Genomic DNA, 18,054 nt, shown 5'->3' with positions numbered 1-18,054 from the left:
TTTCTGCATTGACCTTATTGCTTCGACAATAAACGTTTTTTAAGGTGGAGTAATTAAAGAAATAGTGCAGCAAAAGTTCGATTGTCTGTGGCATGCACATGGCCACACGTGGCTATGTGTGTGACATTGTTGTAGTGCTCTCGTAATCTTTGGTGCAAATATCGTCCAGTTTGTCCTATGTGCTGCTTTCCACACGACAATGGCAGGTGATAAATGACACCTTTTTCACACTCGACAAACCGTTTTACATGCCTAACTGAACATCCGTGGGGTTCGCCATTCCTATGGTTAACCTTTTTTCACGTGCTTGCCAATTTTTTTTTTCTGTTGCAGCTCCAAAATGATCTCTTTTACCTTGTTAGAACAGCTTAGAATTCAAGATATTTTGCTCAAAAACCAAAGTTTTTTTGATCCACGAATTGCTTAAAAGAGGTGAATGGAAAATTCGTTCTGTGTATGTGTTTCAGCATTTCTGAGTTAGCTCAAAGTATGGTAACGTAAGTCTTCATCAAAGTACAATGTTCCAGTGTAATTGGGTTTACTTTCTATTGACTTTTGTTTTTGTCAGAAGTTGTTGGGACGTGGAACATTTAGGGGTGTGCATGCACATGCAGTTTGTTGGCGGTGAGCTGCGTCGTCGGCAGCCATCACTGTCGCTCTTCTTGGAGGAAGCCGAGGGTCTGGCAGTGTTGCACCCGACACTCAAGGAGGAAGTGAACCGACGAGTGAACCTGCTGAGCAACAAGCGCGAGGCAGTCCAGCGAGCCCTGGATCCTGACCGGGCTGCTGCATTGGCTCCTGCTGTGGGGGAGGCCTTCCAAGGCAAGTGACACCGACAGTGTTCACACTTGGACACTTGTCCTGTTGTCTCGTCCGTGTGTGTTAGCGCTATGCCCCATTCTGAAGCATATAACCAACTAGCCCAAAAAGCCACGTTGACAAAATAGAATAGAAAACTGAGCCAGTTGGTGGGGATTCATGCATAGGACTTTGCAGTGCTCACAACAAAGACGAAGGACCAAAGAAGTGCACACAAAATGCGCTGACTCTAAACCATATATAGGGCAGAATGGAAGGTGCCTGAATGATGAATGGGTAAATGGGCGAACATAAGCGTTCATTAGCAGAAGCGAGGCCCTCCCACCTAGCTTATCATTGTCGTGAATGCAGGTCTGCCCCTCACTTTACGGACTCGATGGTGCTTTCCAGGCGTAGAAAGCAGCTCGCCCAAGAAATTATCGAGGCCTTCCACATTAGAAAAGGAAATGAAAGATGCGTGAGCCAGTCATTGATAAGGCTGTGGGATAAGGAGTACAAGTGCTTGGTCAGCACAGGCGGCACTTAGATGTAAAAATCGTTGTACACTAGTTTACTGAAGGGGCAACAGCTGGAAAAGTTTTTTTATCATTTTGAGCACCTGTCACATGGTCCAATGACTTTCCTAGATATCTTTTTTTAACACGAAAGTGGTCCATCAAGACTTTAGTGACGTATTTCCGTCATGGATATGACGTTGATAAAATGGATGCTAACGGATGAGAAAGAAAAAACTGTAAGAAAACCCACAACCTCTTCCACTACGATAAGTGCCCGGCACTCTACCGACTAAGCTATCGAGGCAGATGCACGACGCACCACAAACGCACCTTATATCTCTCACACATTCTCTCTCGCACGGTGCTCTCTGTGGGCAGGGCTAGGTGGAGCGGAGCGGTGCCACCGTCTGTGAGCGGTGAATTGAAGTAATGCGGCATGACACTTACTTCAATTCGCATTGAAGTAAGTGTAAGAGATTCGCATTGAAGTAAGAGATTGCGCACCGGCGCGCAATTTCTGAGGCAATGGTTAAAGCGTCTCGATACCAGCACAAAACACTGGCCTCGCTAGCATTGGAGAGTCACCCTAGACGCAGTTAGGTTCTTTGCCTTTCGCTTCGTTTAGCGTGTGATGGCTTGTCAGAGTAGTGCAGCTTCCTCATTCACCAACGGTGTTTCTCTGCCACCGACTGCTTCAAGTGCCATAGCACCAAAGAGGAGGGCGCGCTCGATTCCCACATTCCCCCCTCCTAAGGACCGAGGCTAGCCTGTGAAAGAGGCTGTCCGAGGCCAAGTGGCAAAGTCAGCTCAGCCGCAAGGGAGCTGGCCAACGGGGCAATGTCCAACAGGGTGGTGTTGACTTCCAGAAGGCCAGGACCAAAGATCATTGCCACGCAGTGCCAAGGCGAAGGTGACGCTCCCGTTGATGAAGGGGACACTCTATAGTCGCCTTAGGTCACACCAAACGTTCTACCAAAAGCTCCACCACCAGGGAGAGCCCACTACCGGGAGTAGGTCCGCGGCCCAGGAGGAACGGGGACGACTGCGCAAGGGCGGGCAGCCAGCCCGCTTGGAGTTCACCGGTCTGGAGAGGTTGGCAGCCGGGAACGTACGAGGCGTGGCTACAAGCAGCATACGGCAGCCAACCTCCAAAAGTCGCTGGGACGGCGGCCTCACAGGAACGGCAGGCCGGAACAGCAGGCAGCCAGGAACGGAAGCCGGAGCGACCACGCTCGGACCTGGGCCAAAGCTTGAGTGGGTGGACCAGCCGTCGAGGGCTGCTGCTGAGGCTGCCAGGTGGGTTAGGCAGAGTGGAGGTGGCTGCAGGGCCCACGCCACAGCTGGGGCGACCAGGGAACGGCAGGCCACAGGTTCAGCAACAGGCTGGCGGCACGGTAGAGCCAGGCGTAGGGAGACGACAGGACGGGAGTGCCCCCTGCATGGCCGGCTTGCCAGACAGGGTGCCTGCCTGACGGTAGTGCCCAACATAGGAGGCGCTTGCCAGGGTAAGGCTCGGACAACACATCAGAAGATATTGTCGACCAAAAGGGCCTTCTACCACTTCCAGACGTGTGTCGGGGCACTTTAGTGATTATTCTCCGTTCATTACTGTTATGAGTGAAGTGCGCAAGTGTGGTGCTTCCGATGGTTGGAGCAGCAAAAACGACGAGGACGACGTACAACGTGCTACTTGCGCGAGCGCGCCGAACATCGGAGCATGGAAAAAAAAGAATTACGCCATCTCCCGCTAAAGGGGACCGTGAGGCGATGCGAAGCCGGAGCACTTGCACGATCGCGTTCCGTTGGCGTTCGTTGGGCATGCTACCGACCTCGTGTCGTGGAACGCGAAGAGGGACGCTACGCGCGTCGTGTCTTCCATCTAGCCTGGCCGTTAATTCTCACAGGGCGAGCGGGGAACGCGGTCGACAGGCGGGCGAGAGGGGGGGCAGCGTAGGAGAGGTGAGAGAAGGGGAGGGGACGCGCATGCGCTCGAGCTCATCGCGGCGTTGTGCAGGAGAGAATTTCGGCATGTCTAGCCCGCGTTTCAGAGGAAGAGTGGAAAGGGGGATGGGAGAGGGAAAGTGGAGAGGGAAAGGGAGAGGGTGAGTGGAGAGGGGAAATGGGTAGAGGGGAAAGGGAATGGTGAGGGGAAGTGGAGAGGAGGTATGTGGAGAGGGTATGCGCATGCGCAGAAAGGGTGGTCACGCCGCACACCACCACCACCACCACCGCTGGATTGAGCTCGACCATAAGATACTTTGCATCTAAAACGCAAAATAAAGAAATCACCGAGAGCCACTGCGCCGAAAAGGAGAAAGAAGAAGAGCTGTGCGGGCAGTTCGAAGAACGTGGCTAGGGTGCGGACTGCGAGCTTGTCGGGCGCTTGTACCCGGGCTCTGAAGGCATCCACCTAGCCGGCGCAGGCCTGCACGCGGACCTGGCGACCATTCTACCGGCGTGGCCTTTGCTGAGGCCCTGGCTTGGCGTGGTTGTGGTTCTCGGGCGGGAGACAGCACCGCCGATGACGGCATCCACCGGGAGCGGAAGTGAGTCGTCGGGCTGAGGGCCCGAGCTTGGAGATTTCCACCACCGCGTCCTCCTCACTTGACTGCTTGTGTGTCCAACCCGTTGGTGAGCCGTACCACTCTGTTTCCACATCAGGACTCTCCTGACGACGTTAGCGTGTGGACTTGCACGATTCTAGGCTTATGATAAGATTCCCTTGTTTAAGGAGAACTCTATGTATTTGTGGTCGGGCTGACGCTTGTTAGTTTACCTCTTGTTCATTCTAGTGTTACCCTTTCGTTTATTTTTTTTGTGTGAAAATATACTTTCGTTTGTCTGAAAATCAAACGCTCACCTCCGTCTCTTATTCGAGAATGGTATTGCACAACTCATTCTAGTTGCTTTATTAAACGAACCTGTCACAAATTGGCGTCCGCGCGACAGGACGTGAGCGTTTGACACCCAGTTCTCGGTTTTTGTAACGGTAAAAAAGAAAATGAGCACGCGAGAGTTGATGGCGCTGGCAGAATGCATGGGGTTGGAAGGAGCGGAGTTGCAGGCATGGTTCGACGAGCGAGAAGCGCGAGCGCGCGAGGAACGAGCGGCGGTGAGAGACGCGAAGAAAGAACAGCTCGAGCTGGAAGGCCGCAATTTACAGCTGCGCCTTCAAGTCGCAGAAAAGGAGGGCCATAGCGGAGAGGCAAGCCAGCGACGCTTGGAGATAGAAGAGCGGACGCTGCAACTGCGCCTGAGAGTAGCTGAGACCGGTGTTGGAGAGCCTACCGGGGCCAACTCTGGTATCCAAAGGAGCGCGTCTGTGGTAGTGAACCCGCATAACTTTATACCAGGTTTTAACGAGGACCGAGATGATCTCGATGCCTACCTGAAGAGATTTGAGAGAGTGGCGACAGGTCAAGACTGGCCGCAAGAAAAGTGGGCAACCGTTCTTAGCTTGTGCTTAAGCCGAGAGGCTTTGAAAGTATTTGGACGATTGTCGCCTGACGATTATCTATCGTACGACAAGGTCAAGTTGGCTTTGCTGCAGCGTTTTTGCTTCACGGCTGAAGGCTACCGGGAGAAGTTCCGGAAGAGCAAGCCTGAAGACGGCGAAACTGGAAGGCAGTATGCCTCAAGACTTCAAAGTTTTTTTGACCGATGGATAGAAATGTCTCATACAGGGAGGGACTTCGATTCTGTCGGTGACTTAATTCTGGCCGAGCAATTCATGGTCAACTGCAACAGTCAGCTGGTGCTCTTCTTACGGGAGAAGAACTGCAAGACTCTGGAAGCCATGGCAGATGCGGCTGATATTTTCATGGAGGCAAAGCGACTGAAGAACTTGTTAACCGTTCGGGATAAGTGTGAATGGAGTTCCTCGAGCCCAAGAGCAGAGGTGCAATGTTTTGTTTGTGGCCGTAAGGGGCACAAGGCTTCTGATTGTCGTACTAAGCCGAAGCAATTATATTGCACATACTGCCGTAAGTCGGGACATGACTTTAAGGATTGTGTGAGAAGGAACAACACATCAAGGTCAGCTACCTCTTGTTTGCTGTTACCTAACGACGAGACTATTCCAGAACAACCCACGGACGATGGCAATGAGTCAAAACAAGATGACGATGTCATTGGCACGGTGAAGACGCAACCGCTGGGTAATACTTGTCACATGCCAGTGTTACCAGGCGAAGTCAATGGACAAATGGTACGGGTCCTAAGGGACACCGGCAGTAACATTTTGGTTGTACGCCAATCATTAGTACCAGATAGAGCGTTCACTGGCAATACGGCTACTTTGTGGCTGGCTGATGGGAGCACTATTGTAGTCCCTGAGGCTGAGGTGCACATCAGATCTCCCTACTTTTCCGGGACGGCCATTGTCAAGTGTATGGCATCGCCACTATATGATGTCATAGTAGGTAATATACCTGGGTCACGTGATGCCAATGACCCTGACGACTGCTGGCAACTTCCTTCTCGAGATGAACCCAGCAAAAGAGAGGTTTGTTCTGCGGCCGAAGATAACCAGCCAAGTTTGTTTATTTTTGGAGTAACAGGCACCAAGAGCGCGCGAAGATTCGCAACTGCTAAATTCCCTGGGCAAATATCTCAGAAGTCTCTGAAGAGGTACTACGACCACCGCAGCAAGCAACGAGAACTGAAAGTTGGCGATCAGGCTCTGATTCTGCTTCCAACAAGCAATAACAAGTTACTAATGCACTGGAAAGGGCCGTTTACCGTAACAGGGAAGAAAAGCGACTATTACTATTGGCTGGACCTAGGACACTGCAGAAAGCTCTTTCATGTCAATATGCTCAAGGAATATGAAGAGTGCCGCCAAGAAGAGCTTCCCCAAACGTCCTCTTTTGTCGTCGTGGAGGAAGAGGAGTCTGAGAAACCGTTACCTAGCTTCAGGGTCCAAGACAGCTGTGGTATTGACACACGCAGGAATGTGATAGTATCCTCCACCCGGTGTCGTATGCCAGTCGCCAAATTCAACCTCGCGAAAAGACATACTCCTCAGTCGAGCGGCAATGCCTGGCGTTGGTTTGGGCAATCGAGAAATATCATGCCTTTCTCTATGGAACAAATGCGTCGTACAAACCAATCACCAGCCACTGCAGTATCCCTTAAGGGGGGAGGCTACCTTCGGATACCAACTTTTTTGTTTATTGAGATATCTTAATGAAATTTTCAGGATAGACTCATAGCAAAAGCATTAGAAGAATTACAAAATTTCATGAAGTTATGTTCACTGGTTCTCAAGTTACGGCAGTATGTCAGAATAGTGCACATGGTTCTCTTATCCCAGGCCTGGAGAACTTTCAAAAGGTGCTGGAACTGTGAAATTAACTATGATGATTCCCAGATTGATACTTCAGGGGGTAACAGAGCCCTTTTTTTGAATTTCCTTGCTGAAAAGTTTAAGCAGACCATCGAATTTAGTGTTGGTGATTAGGATATTATCAATCAAATTTTGATTAACTATAATAAATAACAGACGCAATATATTGAAAAAATGGGCTCGTCACCCCCTCAGAAATTTATTCAAGCGCATAATAAAAAAAGACTTATGGAAATTCGATGAGTGGTTCCAGAGATATGGCTGGGATAAGCAGCCTCACTAGCCAAAAAAGTCATTTTGAGAAAACGACGTTTGAAAGTTTTGAGCACATATGTAGTTCTAAAATGATCCTGCAGCATAACTGGAGGTGTCCTTTGGCACTCTCTTTCTTTGCTGCCTTTCCATGTTCTCTAGTGATCGATTCTTAGCCTTTTTCAAGCGCAGACAATCTTTCTCGGCTGCCCGTTATATTGTAATGTGATTAGGCCATATGCTGTGGTGCTTTGCCAGCTTTCTTGTATTCATGCTATCACTAAGTCTTCATTGCAGTTGATCATTGAATAATTTTTATAGGATACTAAGAGTGGCTCTCATCATGACAGCCTATCCCTTCCTCCTAAATAACGGGCAATTACGGCCAAGACATTGGGGGAATAGAAATTCCTTAGCTGTTTATATTCAAGACTCGAATTGGGCAGATGTAAATTCATCTCCCTGCTTCACTCAAGCTCACTTGTAAACCTCGACTGTGATGCGCTTCACAATTCACCCCGTTGCGGCGAACACGGTTATCTGCGAGGCTTTTATTTTTTTCAGATGATTCATGAGAGCTTGCGGCGATACCACGCGCGGCTCCAAGCGCGCGTAAATTGCATCAACAGTGCTTTATTTCACCTCGAAGTGCTCGGCCGCGGAGTCCGGGAAATCTGCACGCGATGTTCTGGGTCGCGGCATTCGGTGACGATGCGCAATATCCCTAGGTGCGGCGACGAAAAATCGGCGCGCAACGAGTTCATTTCGGGACGCCGACGCGCGGCCGCTGCGCGACGAGCTTGGCTGTGGGGTCCGCTGCCGATGCATAAAATTACCATCCGCGGTTCCGAAGAGCCGGCGGGTGATGCGCTGCGTTGCTTACGAAGAAGCACACTGCCGCGGTTCCTCTAGCCAATAGCCTCATTGAAACAGTCCCATCATTCAAGTACTTAGGAGTCTTAATTTCATCTGATCTTAACTGGGGCACACATATCAACAGCATTCTATCATCGGCGAACCAATCACTAGGCTTTTTGAGGCGCCACTTACGTCATGCCCCACGCGACGTGAGACTACTAGCGTACATATCACTAATCAGGCCTAAAGTTGAATATGCTTCACCAATCTGGGACCCATATCAAAAATACCTCATCAACGCACTTGAGTCATTTCAAAATCGCGCAGCAAGATACATTCATTCATCCTACTCGTATGACGTAAGCATATCAGCCTTAAAAGAAAAATCTAAATTACAATCACTCCTACACCGTCGTACGATAGCCAGCCTTGGTCTTTTTCATAAGTTTTTCTACAGTTCACTTAACCGCATGCCGTACATCACCCCACCAGCAAGAATATCGCAACGCACTGGTCACCAGCTACAGGTTTTAAAACCGCGTTCACGCACAACTACTTTCTCTGCATCATTTTTTTCTCGAACAGCGTCAGAGTGGAATGCCCTTCCGCACCATGTTGTATCTACAAATAACAACCATATGTTCATTGCTGCTGTGTCTTCTGTTTTACCAAATTAGTTGCCATTGATTGTACTTAACGCGAGTATTTATTTATACAACGGTTCATTGTTTTTATGTTGTATTTATGTGTACAGTGTTATTTCTGTGCAATATTTTTCAACAGTTATTACGTTATAATTAGCACATTATGTTGTTTCTCCTAATGTTGCCAAATTAATTACCTAGCGCGTGTTTTTGTTTTCGTTTTCGTTTGCACAGTGTATCAACATTTTGCTTTTTGCCTCCTCTTTTTACAAAGTTCATTGGTTTTTGTTTGGAATTACCCATCACATGATGTACCCCACCCCTTATGTAACACCCCTAACGGGGCCTTTAAGGAAAATAAACTGAACTGAACTGAACTGAACGCGTTGTTCTTGCCCGCAAAGTTCGAGGTTTGTCTCGCACGCCGGCGCCGTGAGCGGAGTTAGGCCTAGCGACGACTCCGAGCAGTAGACGCGACGGCCGCGGTACCCGATGTTTGTTTCAAAGTACGTAATGCGTGGTCGCGAGTTTAAGGAGTCGTCCCGCGATTATCTTCGTCACTACGTACGAAGTGTTGATAGCAGAAGCTCCAACCGCTGATCCGACGAGTCAACTAAAGGGTCGGACCGAGACGCGCGCTTACGATGTTCGCTACGAGCGCGGCGTGCCATCGTAATCTGATCGGGCTTCCGCTTGCAGCTCCTAACTAAAACGTAGTTAAGTTCTACGTGATCGTCGACTTCGAGCCGTGAACACATAACGAGTGCGAACGCGTCATAAAGACCGCGACTTTCGACAGCCGTGACCTCGCGAAGCGCAAGCAGCAGCCGACGATCCCCCGAAGCGAGCATCGGACCAATGGCGAGGCGCGCTGGGGCAACATGGCGGACGCGGCCAATCGGAGGCCTCGAAACGACCTTCGGACATTTGCTTTTTGTGCGCTTGTTTACGAAGGGAGGAGCCAGCTGAGACGGGGAATTCGAAGACGGAGAAATGCTCGTTCCGACGAGACCAAAATATCGGCGAACGGTGGCGCCGTTGCGGAGCTATTATTTTTTGAAAATCAGTGTTTTTTTTTGCGGTTTTCGCAATAACCTTCGCCACCGTGGCAAGCGTAACAAATTTTTTAAAGCACTTCTACGTGGTTTTTGGTGAAGATATTTTGGAATCTGATAGAAAAGGGTCTACAGAAACTGAAAATGCGATTTTCAAAAAAACCGATTTTATGCCATTTTTCGCGATACGAAAGGCGCGTCCCCCCTTAAGAACTAAGCACCTGAACAGCAGGATATTACGGGGAAGCCTTGCATTGCAAGAATATTCATTTCGGGTCAAACACATTACAGGCTCTGCAAATGTTGGGAGGAGTATATAAGCCGGCTGTGAGCTTGTAATAGTTCCCTAAACACAATCTCACTTCTGTGTTTTCTTTTTCTTTGTTTATTAGGGATGTTCTGTGTATGGACGACACTTAGTGATTTGTCACGCGCTGAACTGCAGTTTATTTTTCTCCGAAAAACAAACTCTTTCAATTACCATGGTATGGAATGAAGTCCAGCTACCTGTTAGTGGGAGAAAGGCTGCTTAAGTGCGTTTCAGCAGATTGAACCGGTAGCATGACTTCTCACGGTTTTCCTGCGGTTCCTTGATCACCTCCCCCTCTCCCAAGTCGCTGCTGCGGGTAACAACAGGGTTTGAGGGCAGCTGCATGAGCCCGGGGGGCATGCCTGCACTAGACTTCACACATTGCCACACGTGGAGGTGAAGAGCATCACGTTTAATGCCTGGCCAGGTCTTACGGCCACTCATGTGTCCGGCCAACCACGAGTCATGGAAATATCTGAGGGTGGCTTTCCTTAGACTGCGAGGTACCTCCACCTTGAAAGGCTCTTGGGGAGCTTCTTGTATGGCAGACCCAAAGGAGCCAATAAACGGCACAGAGAAGAGTAGGGTTTCCGTACCGACGGGTGCATGGTGCCTCATGTGACAGAAAAGCAGACCGACAACCTTTTACGCTCGTGACAACGATGGGCCAGCGAGTGTGTGAATGCCAGCACCATGTGTCCTAGGTAGGGACGCTCCGGTACGGGGGTTTGGTCACTAAGCTGCGCTGCTAACAAAGGAAGGCCAGCGAGCGGAGACGACACGTTGGAGGGGCCCAAAAAGCACGTGCTTCGCGGGTGTCTCGAACAGCTCAGAAAACCCGAAACTGGCTAGGCTATGACTGTAGTCCACATTCGAGCGGTTATCACAAAAGGAAGCCCCAAGGACGGGATCTCTTTCGGTGGTTGAAAACAGAACCGCTAAGGCAAGCCTGCCTCGTGCTGCCGGCTTCGTCCGCATCGAAGGAGATCAAGTCTGTCGCCACGGGATCTAGCAGGAACGACCGCCTCGAGGGCCACTGCTCTGATGCCATGCCGAAACCAAGTTGGGCACTAGTTATGTGGAGATAGGTTTTGCACGAAGGTACCGTACGAGGCAACCGGGAAGGGACACGACATTCTCCACTGCCACAGTGCACAAAGACACTACGGCAGGGTTTGTCGACTCACCAACACGACGCAGAAAAGGCACTCTAGGCAGGTTGTCAACAAACACTGGTTTATTAATCCAAGATGCAGCACACTGCGACAGTCACGGGCTTGCAGGCCGTATAGGGAAACTCCGCAAGACCGGTCGAGTACACTTGCCAGCGGCGCTACGACTATCACACAAAAGGCAGCAGTCGAGCACATGGACGAGAAGCCGCCTGCCAGAGCAGCGCGTCAACCTCTCGTGCAGGCCTGAGAGCATCTGACGCGGCAAGCCAGCGCCAGACAGATAGAAGCGAGCTCCTGGGAGAGGGGGTTGTCACTGGCGGCCAGTGAGGACCGGCGAAGCGCAGTGTTGTGCGCGGGCATTGTGTGAGCGCGGAAATGTTTTGCGGGCAACCTCCGCAAGCATCGCTAGCTACCACCATTGAAAACAGATCTTTCATGACCGTAGCAGGCAGACATCTTTCTAGAGGAGGCATTGTTTGAAGCACGACCGTGTTTGAAGGAAGTTCAAGCGCAATTTGTACGCTAGGCCTACGCCGCCTGCCTAGACGTCAGTTGTGTTTATTACGTGGTTGTGGGGGTTGCGTGTTTCCCCGAGGTGAGAGAAAAACAGTGTAGTAAATCTTGCCATTGAAGTATGTACAGCAGCGCTCAAATCTTAGTGAAGTCACTGTTGCGAACCACACCTGAAAGCAATTACGCTTTTCTTCTGACATACATCCAAGCAAAAATAATGGGCATGCAGCTAGATATGACAGTTTGCTGTCATCTTGTGACGTAACTTAAAGGGACTCTAAAGGCAAATATTAAGTCGGCGTTGATTGTTGAAATAGTGGTCCAGAAACCTCGTAGTGCTGCTTCTGTGCCAAGGAAGTGCTTATTTTGAAGGAAAATTAGTAGTCCTCATCACATTAGCAGACTTCAAATCACCCGCTTGAAAGCGGTCTTTCTCACGTCACTGTTGCCGTGCCCAACGTTGTCCGCCTTTACTGAGCGGCGGCGTGCGCTGGTGGCGTGCACCATTCGGGCATCCGGCAACATCACATGCATGCGGCATTTTGTCGAACTTTCTGTCAGCGCAACTTTCACAAGCGCGCAAAACACACACAGCAGTACGCGATACCGAAACTACCACTGAAATGCAACTGTGTGAGCGAAGCAGGGCGCCGGGCGAAGCGCAGTTCGGCGAAAACGGAACCTTTGAACCACTCGCGCCATTCCTGTGGTAGCGCCAAGAGGTTCTTTTTTCCATGAATCAAACAGAAACGAACAAGCAGCATTTTATTACGTCTCTTGATGCACGGAAGGTTCTTTTTTTATTGCAGCTAGTTTGATTACGAGTGATTAATTGTAGTCGGACTCTCTCACGTCATCGGGATCATTTCCAAAATGTCCCGCTTGTGGCGCTCATCGTGTGATACATTTAGCTTAATTTCTCGGTAAGTAGGGCACTGCTGTTGATAATATTGCCGTTTTAGACGTTGTCATACATTGAGCTTTCACTCCAACATAAATTGTTATTTGCCTTTAGTGTCCCTTTAAGTTTCTGTTGATGCACTTTGACAAAGCTTCCATGACATGACTAAACCGTTGACACTATGAGTGCTTGCTGCAATGCTTTGTCACAACATGACAACACTGGCTGCTCCATTTCTCAAGCCCCATTTCACACATGTGGCGCCATGTACAGCATGTGTTAGCTTACTCAAACAATTTTGTTTTGTCTCACTTTGTCCTCAACTTCTTAACACCATACCTCTTATTCGCAAGTTATGTAGAAAGCTCTTTTAGAGACGTCTTTTGATGACATAGTGCTGGAATGCCATGAGCTCTTCCTCGAAGTTCTTGAGTAGTTTCTAGCTCATGGAAGTTCAGGTCTGGAACCGCAGTGTTTCACGAAACGTGTCACGTGGCCCCTGCTGCTCTTGAAATTAGTTTGTGTGTAACTCCTGACATTTTGCTGTCTCTCTCCCCTTTGTCTCTAGTAATCCCCATCGTCGCAGGCATGCCCGCTTTTCTGTGTGCCCTAATGAATTTGGCCACATATTCTTTCGCTTTGTGTTGTCGACTCGCCTGTGGTCAGGTGATATCCATGCAGGTTGTTGCGCATTTGAAAAGGGAGTTCGATTGTTTCCACCACTGTCATACATTCTTTGCATCCACACCAAGCTCATGGTTGGGCTTGGAGGATGGACGTTTCCTTTGCATGTAAAATTACCTTGGGCTTAAAGGGGCCCTGCAACACTACTTAAACAAGGTCAGAAAATGCTGCCGATCGGTAGTCAAGGCTCCTGTGAACATGTTAGCCAAACATGATAGTGCAGCAATTTAGTGTAGAAGCTTGGGCATGTTGGTGAAACATTGGAAGGAACACAAGGCAATGGAAGACGGGGATAAGGAAGAACGACACACACACAACGCTGACTTGCAAGTCAGCGCTGTGTGTGCGCCGCACTCCTTTGTCCCCGTCTTCTATTGCAGTGTGTTCCTTCCCATTATAGTGCAGCACACAGCAGGAAATTTACAATGAAATTTCAAAGTTGGCTAGAAATCGCTCGCTCTTCTCTCAACAAATGATGCCATATACCCAAATCACTGCGTCACATATCCAGAAGACATGGCCATTGGCTGATTTGAACATCTTGAGCTGCATAGTTGCTACAACATGTTGTGGCACAGGGCAAGTGAGCACGCACGTTACAACAAGAAAAGAAAGTGCTGAAAGTCCGTGCTGACATACACGGACGTACTAGCTTCTTCCCCCGTACTATCACCCCCTCTGTAGGTTTCAGTGCACTTGCTGGGATGAAACAGGCATGCTGAAATGTACACGGGGAACGACAAAGGGGCTAGAAGCTATGTAAGCGCACCTTGTGAATTAGAGCATGTGTCATGAAATGCGATCACCCTCTCTTGGTGTGATTCCGGTGCTCACTAGTGTTTCTACTGTGTAACTTTAGCAGACTATGGAGCGCAGCGCCAGCATGCGGCAGCACCCTGTGGTAACAACATATGTTCCAAATGCCGCTCTTGGTTTATGTCTGCTTTCAGCCAATATATCTTATACAAAATTGCTGCCATCTGTGGAGGTTTGACGAAGCCACCCATGCGGTGCCATGTTGAAGGTTTTTGTCTGAATCGCATTGCTGTCACTGCTGAAACTGCTTGCTTGTATCTGCTGTGATAGTTCTATCGGAGGCATAAAAATTTCAGACTAATGTAAGAACCTGTACACGTTGCCGGCATTTCCTAGTCACTGCATTGACAGTTATTACGTGTAAATAACCGCCTCACAACGAGAATGAAGCTACAAGTTCGTCACCGTGTCATATGTATAGGCTTGCCTTCATTGAGAATGAAGCTATGCACTAGGTAATAAATTTTGTCTTGCTGTTTTCGGTGTAGCGAATAAAGCGTTAGCTATGTGAATATCCTGTGTGTAGTGTGGGATGGTTGGGAAGAGGCTTTAGCACGCGACACGACAAGGCGCAGCAATGGCGGTAAGAATAAGAAAGTGTTGCTGATCCACGTGAAAGCTTATTTCATGAGGGGCAGCCAACGTCCTCATGCATTGCGCATCTAATTGTAAATAAAAGGTTATTTTTTCTTGAAATAAAAAAAATACTTCGCTGCTGTCATCACCAACGTAAGTAATGTGTAGAATTACTGTACAATTAAGGGGGGACGTGGCTTTCGGTACCAACTTTCTTATTTCTTCATGGATTTTGATGAAAATTGGCACACTTATTTGAAATGTTGTTTTAATGCTACTGTAGAAATTTCATGAATATATCTTTACTACTTTTTGATTTACAATATATTTCACCTTCTGCTCTTGTTCCGAGTCTGACTCGCTTAAAAAATGCGATAGGAAACTCGTTCAAAGTGCTATGCATTCTAAGATGTCTGATTGCGGGCGTGACATTCTTAGATTTTTTTATTTGCAACAAAATTTTTTTCAGTTTTCATTTTTCATGAGGTGACTGCGCAACAGGCATCGAGGCTTTGTGCAACTCGTCAAATAGCTAATTATCAAAACGCCATACTGAAAAAGCAAGAATGTCACGCCCTGAACTGTGCTTCAAGGAATATAGAACAAAAAACGGAACTGAAATAGACCCAGCGGTCAGTGAGAAATCAGCGGAACAAGCGAAGCAGGAAGCAAGAAAAGTCGTTTTGAGAAAACGGCTTTTAAAGTTGTACCAACGATATTACTTCATCAAAAGGCACTGGGGTCGTAATCTTTTGAGTCTTTCGTAATGTGCACTTTCTTGAGTGCCCTGTCTTTAGTTTGAGGTGCCTTGCTTCTCTAAAACACAAGAAGATTGTGATCTTTAAGGTGTTTTATAAGGTTGGACCTCCTGCACATGTGGCCTTTCATCGGTTGTGCCTTTGTTTTCTTTCTTTAAAATCCTTTTCTGATATACAAAGAACATGTAGCATGAATTTTAAACGAAGTTATTAAGTGGTGTAATAGACATGACAAAAAACAAGATATTGTAATTCAAGTAGGTCATGTACTATGATGATTTGCCAGCTTTCTTGTATTCATGCTCTCATTAACATAATTAACAGTCTTGATTGCAATTGATCATTGAATAACTTTTATAGGATACTAAAAGCGGCTCTCATCATGGCAACCTATCACTTCGTCCTAAATAACAGGCAGTTATGGCCAAGACATTGGTGGAATAAGAATTCCTTAGCAGTTTATTCAAGACGCGAACTGGGCAGATATGAATTCATCTCCCTGTTTCACTCGTCAAGCTAATTTGTAAACCTCGCCTGCGATGCGCTTCATCATTCACCCGGTCGCGGACACGGTTTTCTGCGAGGCTTTTATTTTTTCAGATGATTCATGAGCGCTTACGGCGATACCACGCACGGCTCCAAGCGCGCCTAAATTGCATCAACAGTGCTTTATTTCACCTCTAAGTGCTCGGCCGCATAGTCCGGGAAGTCGGCACGCGATGTGCTGGGTGGCGGCATTCGGTGACGATGCGCAATATGCCTAGGTGCGGCGACGAAAAATAGGCGCGCAACGTGTTTGGCCTCGCATTGCGGGACGCCGACGCGCGCCCGCTGCGCGACGAGCTTGGCCGTGGGGTCCGCTGCCGATGCGTAAAATGACCATCCGCTGTACCGAGAAGCCGGCGGGGGAAGCGCTTCGTTCCTTGCGAAGAAGCACACTGCCGCGAGTCCGCTAACGCGTTGCTCTTGCCCGCAAAGTTCGAGGTTCGTCTCGCGTGCCGACGCCGTGAGCGGAGTTAGGCCTAGTGACGACTCCGAGCAGTAGACGCGCCGGCCGCGGTGCCCGATGTTTCAAAGTACGTAATGCGTGGTCGCGAGTACAAAGAGTCGTCCTGCGATCATCTTCGTCACGACGTCCGAAGTGCGCATAAGCAGAACCTCCAACCACGGATCCGACGAGTCAACGCTAAAAAGTCGGTCTGAGACGCGCGTTTGCGATGTTCGCTACGAGTGCGGCGCGCCATCGTAATCCCACCGAGCTTCCGCTAGTAGCTCCAAACTAAAACGTAGTTCTTGTTCAAAGTTAACGTCGAGCCGTGAACACAGAGCGATTGCGAACACGCAACGAAGTAGCGCGAACTTTCGACAGCCGTGAGCTCGAGACGCACGAGCTGCAGACGACGATCTCCCGAAGCGAGCATCGGACCAATGGCGAGGCGCGCTGGGGTAACATGGCGGACGCGGCCAATCGGAGGGGTCGAAACGACCTTCGAACATTTGCTTTTTGTGCGCTTGTTTTCGAAGGGAGGAGCCAGCTGCGGCGGGGAATTTGAAGACGGAGAAATGCGCTTTCCGATGAGCCCAAGATATCGGCGCCCGGTGGCGTCGTTGCGGAGCTATGATTTTTTGAAAATCAGTGTTTTTTTGCGATTTCCCCAATAATTTTCGCCACCTCGGCAGGCGCAACAATTTTTTTATAGCACTTCTACGCGGTTTTCGGTGAAGATATTTTGGAATCGGATATAAAAAGGGCTACAGAAACTGAAAATGTGATTTTCAAAAAATCGATTTTTTTGCCATTTTTCGCGATACGAAAGCCGCGTCCCCCCTTAAAATGTAAAACATTTACGCATCTCACACACATGAAAAGTGAACACGAAAAGTGTTGCTCCAAGAAGTAGGTGCCGATTAGCTGGTATTTTATGCAATATCCTTCCGACATGAGCTCGTAAATAACGCCATGTGCCAATAATATTTGCTTTCACATCGTTGCCTTCGGGGCCTAATGGTGCCTTACATTGTCAACCCGCTGCAGCAAGACAGTTTCGCGTCACCGATTGAGTGCTTGCGGAACCGCCTCGGCATAACCAACAATAGCACCCACAGTCGAATGTAACCCATATCCCAGAACAGCATTTTTTTCAGTTTCATACGAAAAGTTCCACTCACATGAAGCATCTGTTAGCAATCCATTGCACACTGGGGCGGATACAGGATTTTTTTCGAAGGGGAATCAGCTTATGGGGGAACCTGAGATGTCCTCTTCTTGGGGTATACATGAAAAAAATTAAGGGGTGGGGGACATTCCGGACATCTGGGCTGGCCTTCCGAATTTGGCAGCGATAGCACATGAAATGCTTCAAAAATATGCATAGTGAAGCAGTACGCGTGCAAAGAATCTGACTAAACAGTACATCAGAAGAGTGGCTTCTTGGGCAACTTGGTTCAGCATCTTAGTAGATTCTAGCGCAAAAAACAGGGACAATTGAAAGAAAGGACCACACGAACAAAGCACTGTGTTCGTGTGGTCCTTTCTTTCAATTGTCTCTGTTTTTCGCGCTAAAGTCTACTAAGATGCTAAACAGTACATTGTCAAACTCCACAATCGAAAACAAACTATTTACAAACAACACGCTGCAGCACAATCGGTCCGTTCGGTGAGAATCGATGAGGCGCATGAGCTACCCGTCTAGCATGCAATTGTTATTGCAGTGTAATGCACAGTCACGTCAGTGACGTCGACAACGGTGCAGGTATGCTCGAGCAGCCGCTATGCAGCTTTGAAGCTTGTACGCAAAGCCTGTGCCTGTGCCTGCAAGCACACGGCAGCGAAAACTCTCTTTCAGGCA

At 48.7% G+C, this 18,054-nt stretch overlaps 1 protein-coding gene across 3 annotated transcripts in view; it reads left to right on the top strand.

The window, feature by feature from the left end:
* The window catches only part of LOC119374082 (uncharacterized), a 471,916-nt gene that overhangs the window by 219,325 nt on the left and 234,537 nt on the right, over positions 1-18,054 (top strand). For all 3 annotated transcript variants that reach the window (XM_037644139.2, XM_037644141.2, XM_037644140.2), the window contains one exon: positions 615-822. In XM_037644139.2, coding sequence (XP_037500067.1) covers positions 615-822 — 208 coding nt within the window. The remainder of the gene's footprint in view (positions 1-614; positions 823-18,054) is intronic.

Source organism: Rhipicephalus sanguineus, chromosome 11 (assembly GCF_013339695.2).
Source record: "Rhipicephalus sanguineus isolate Rsan-2018 chromosome 11, BIME_Rsan_1.4, whole genome shotgun sequence".
Classification (NCBI taxonomy): domain Eukaryota; kingdom Metazoa; phylum Arthropoda; class Arachnida; order Ixodida; family Ixodidae; genus Rhipicephalus; species Rhipicephalus sanguineus.
This window is presented reverse-complemented; position numbering and strand designations above follow the sequence as displayed.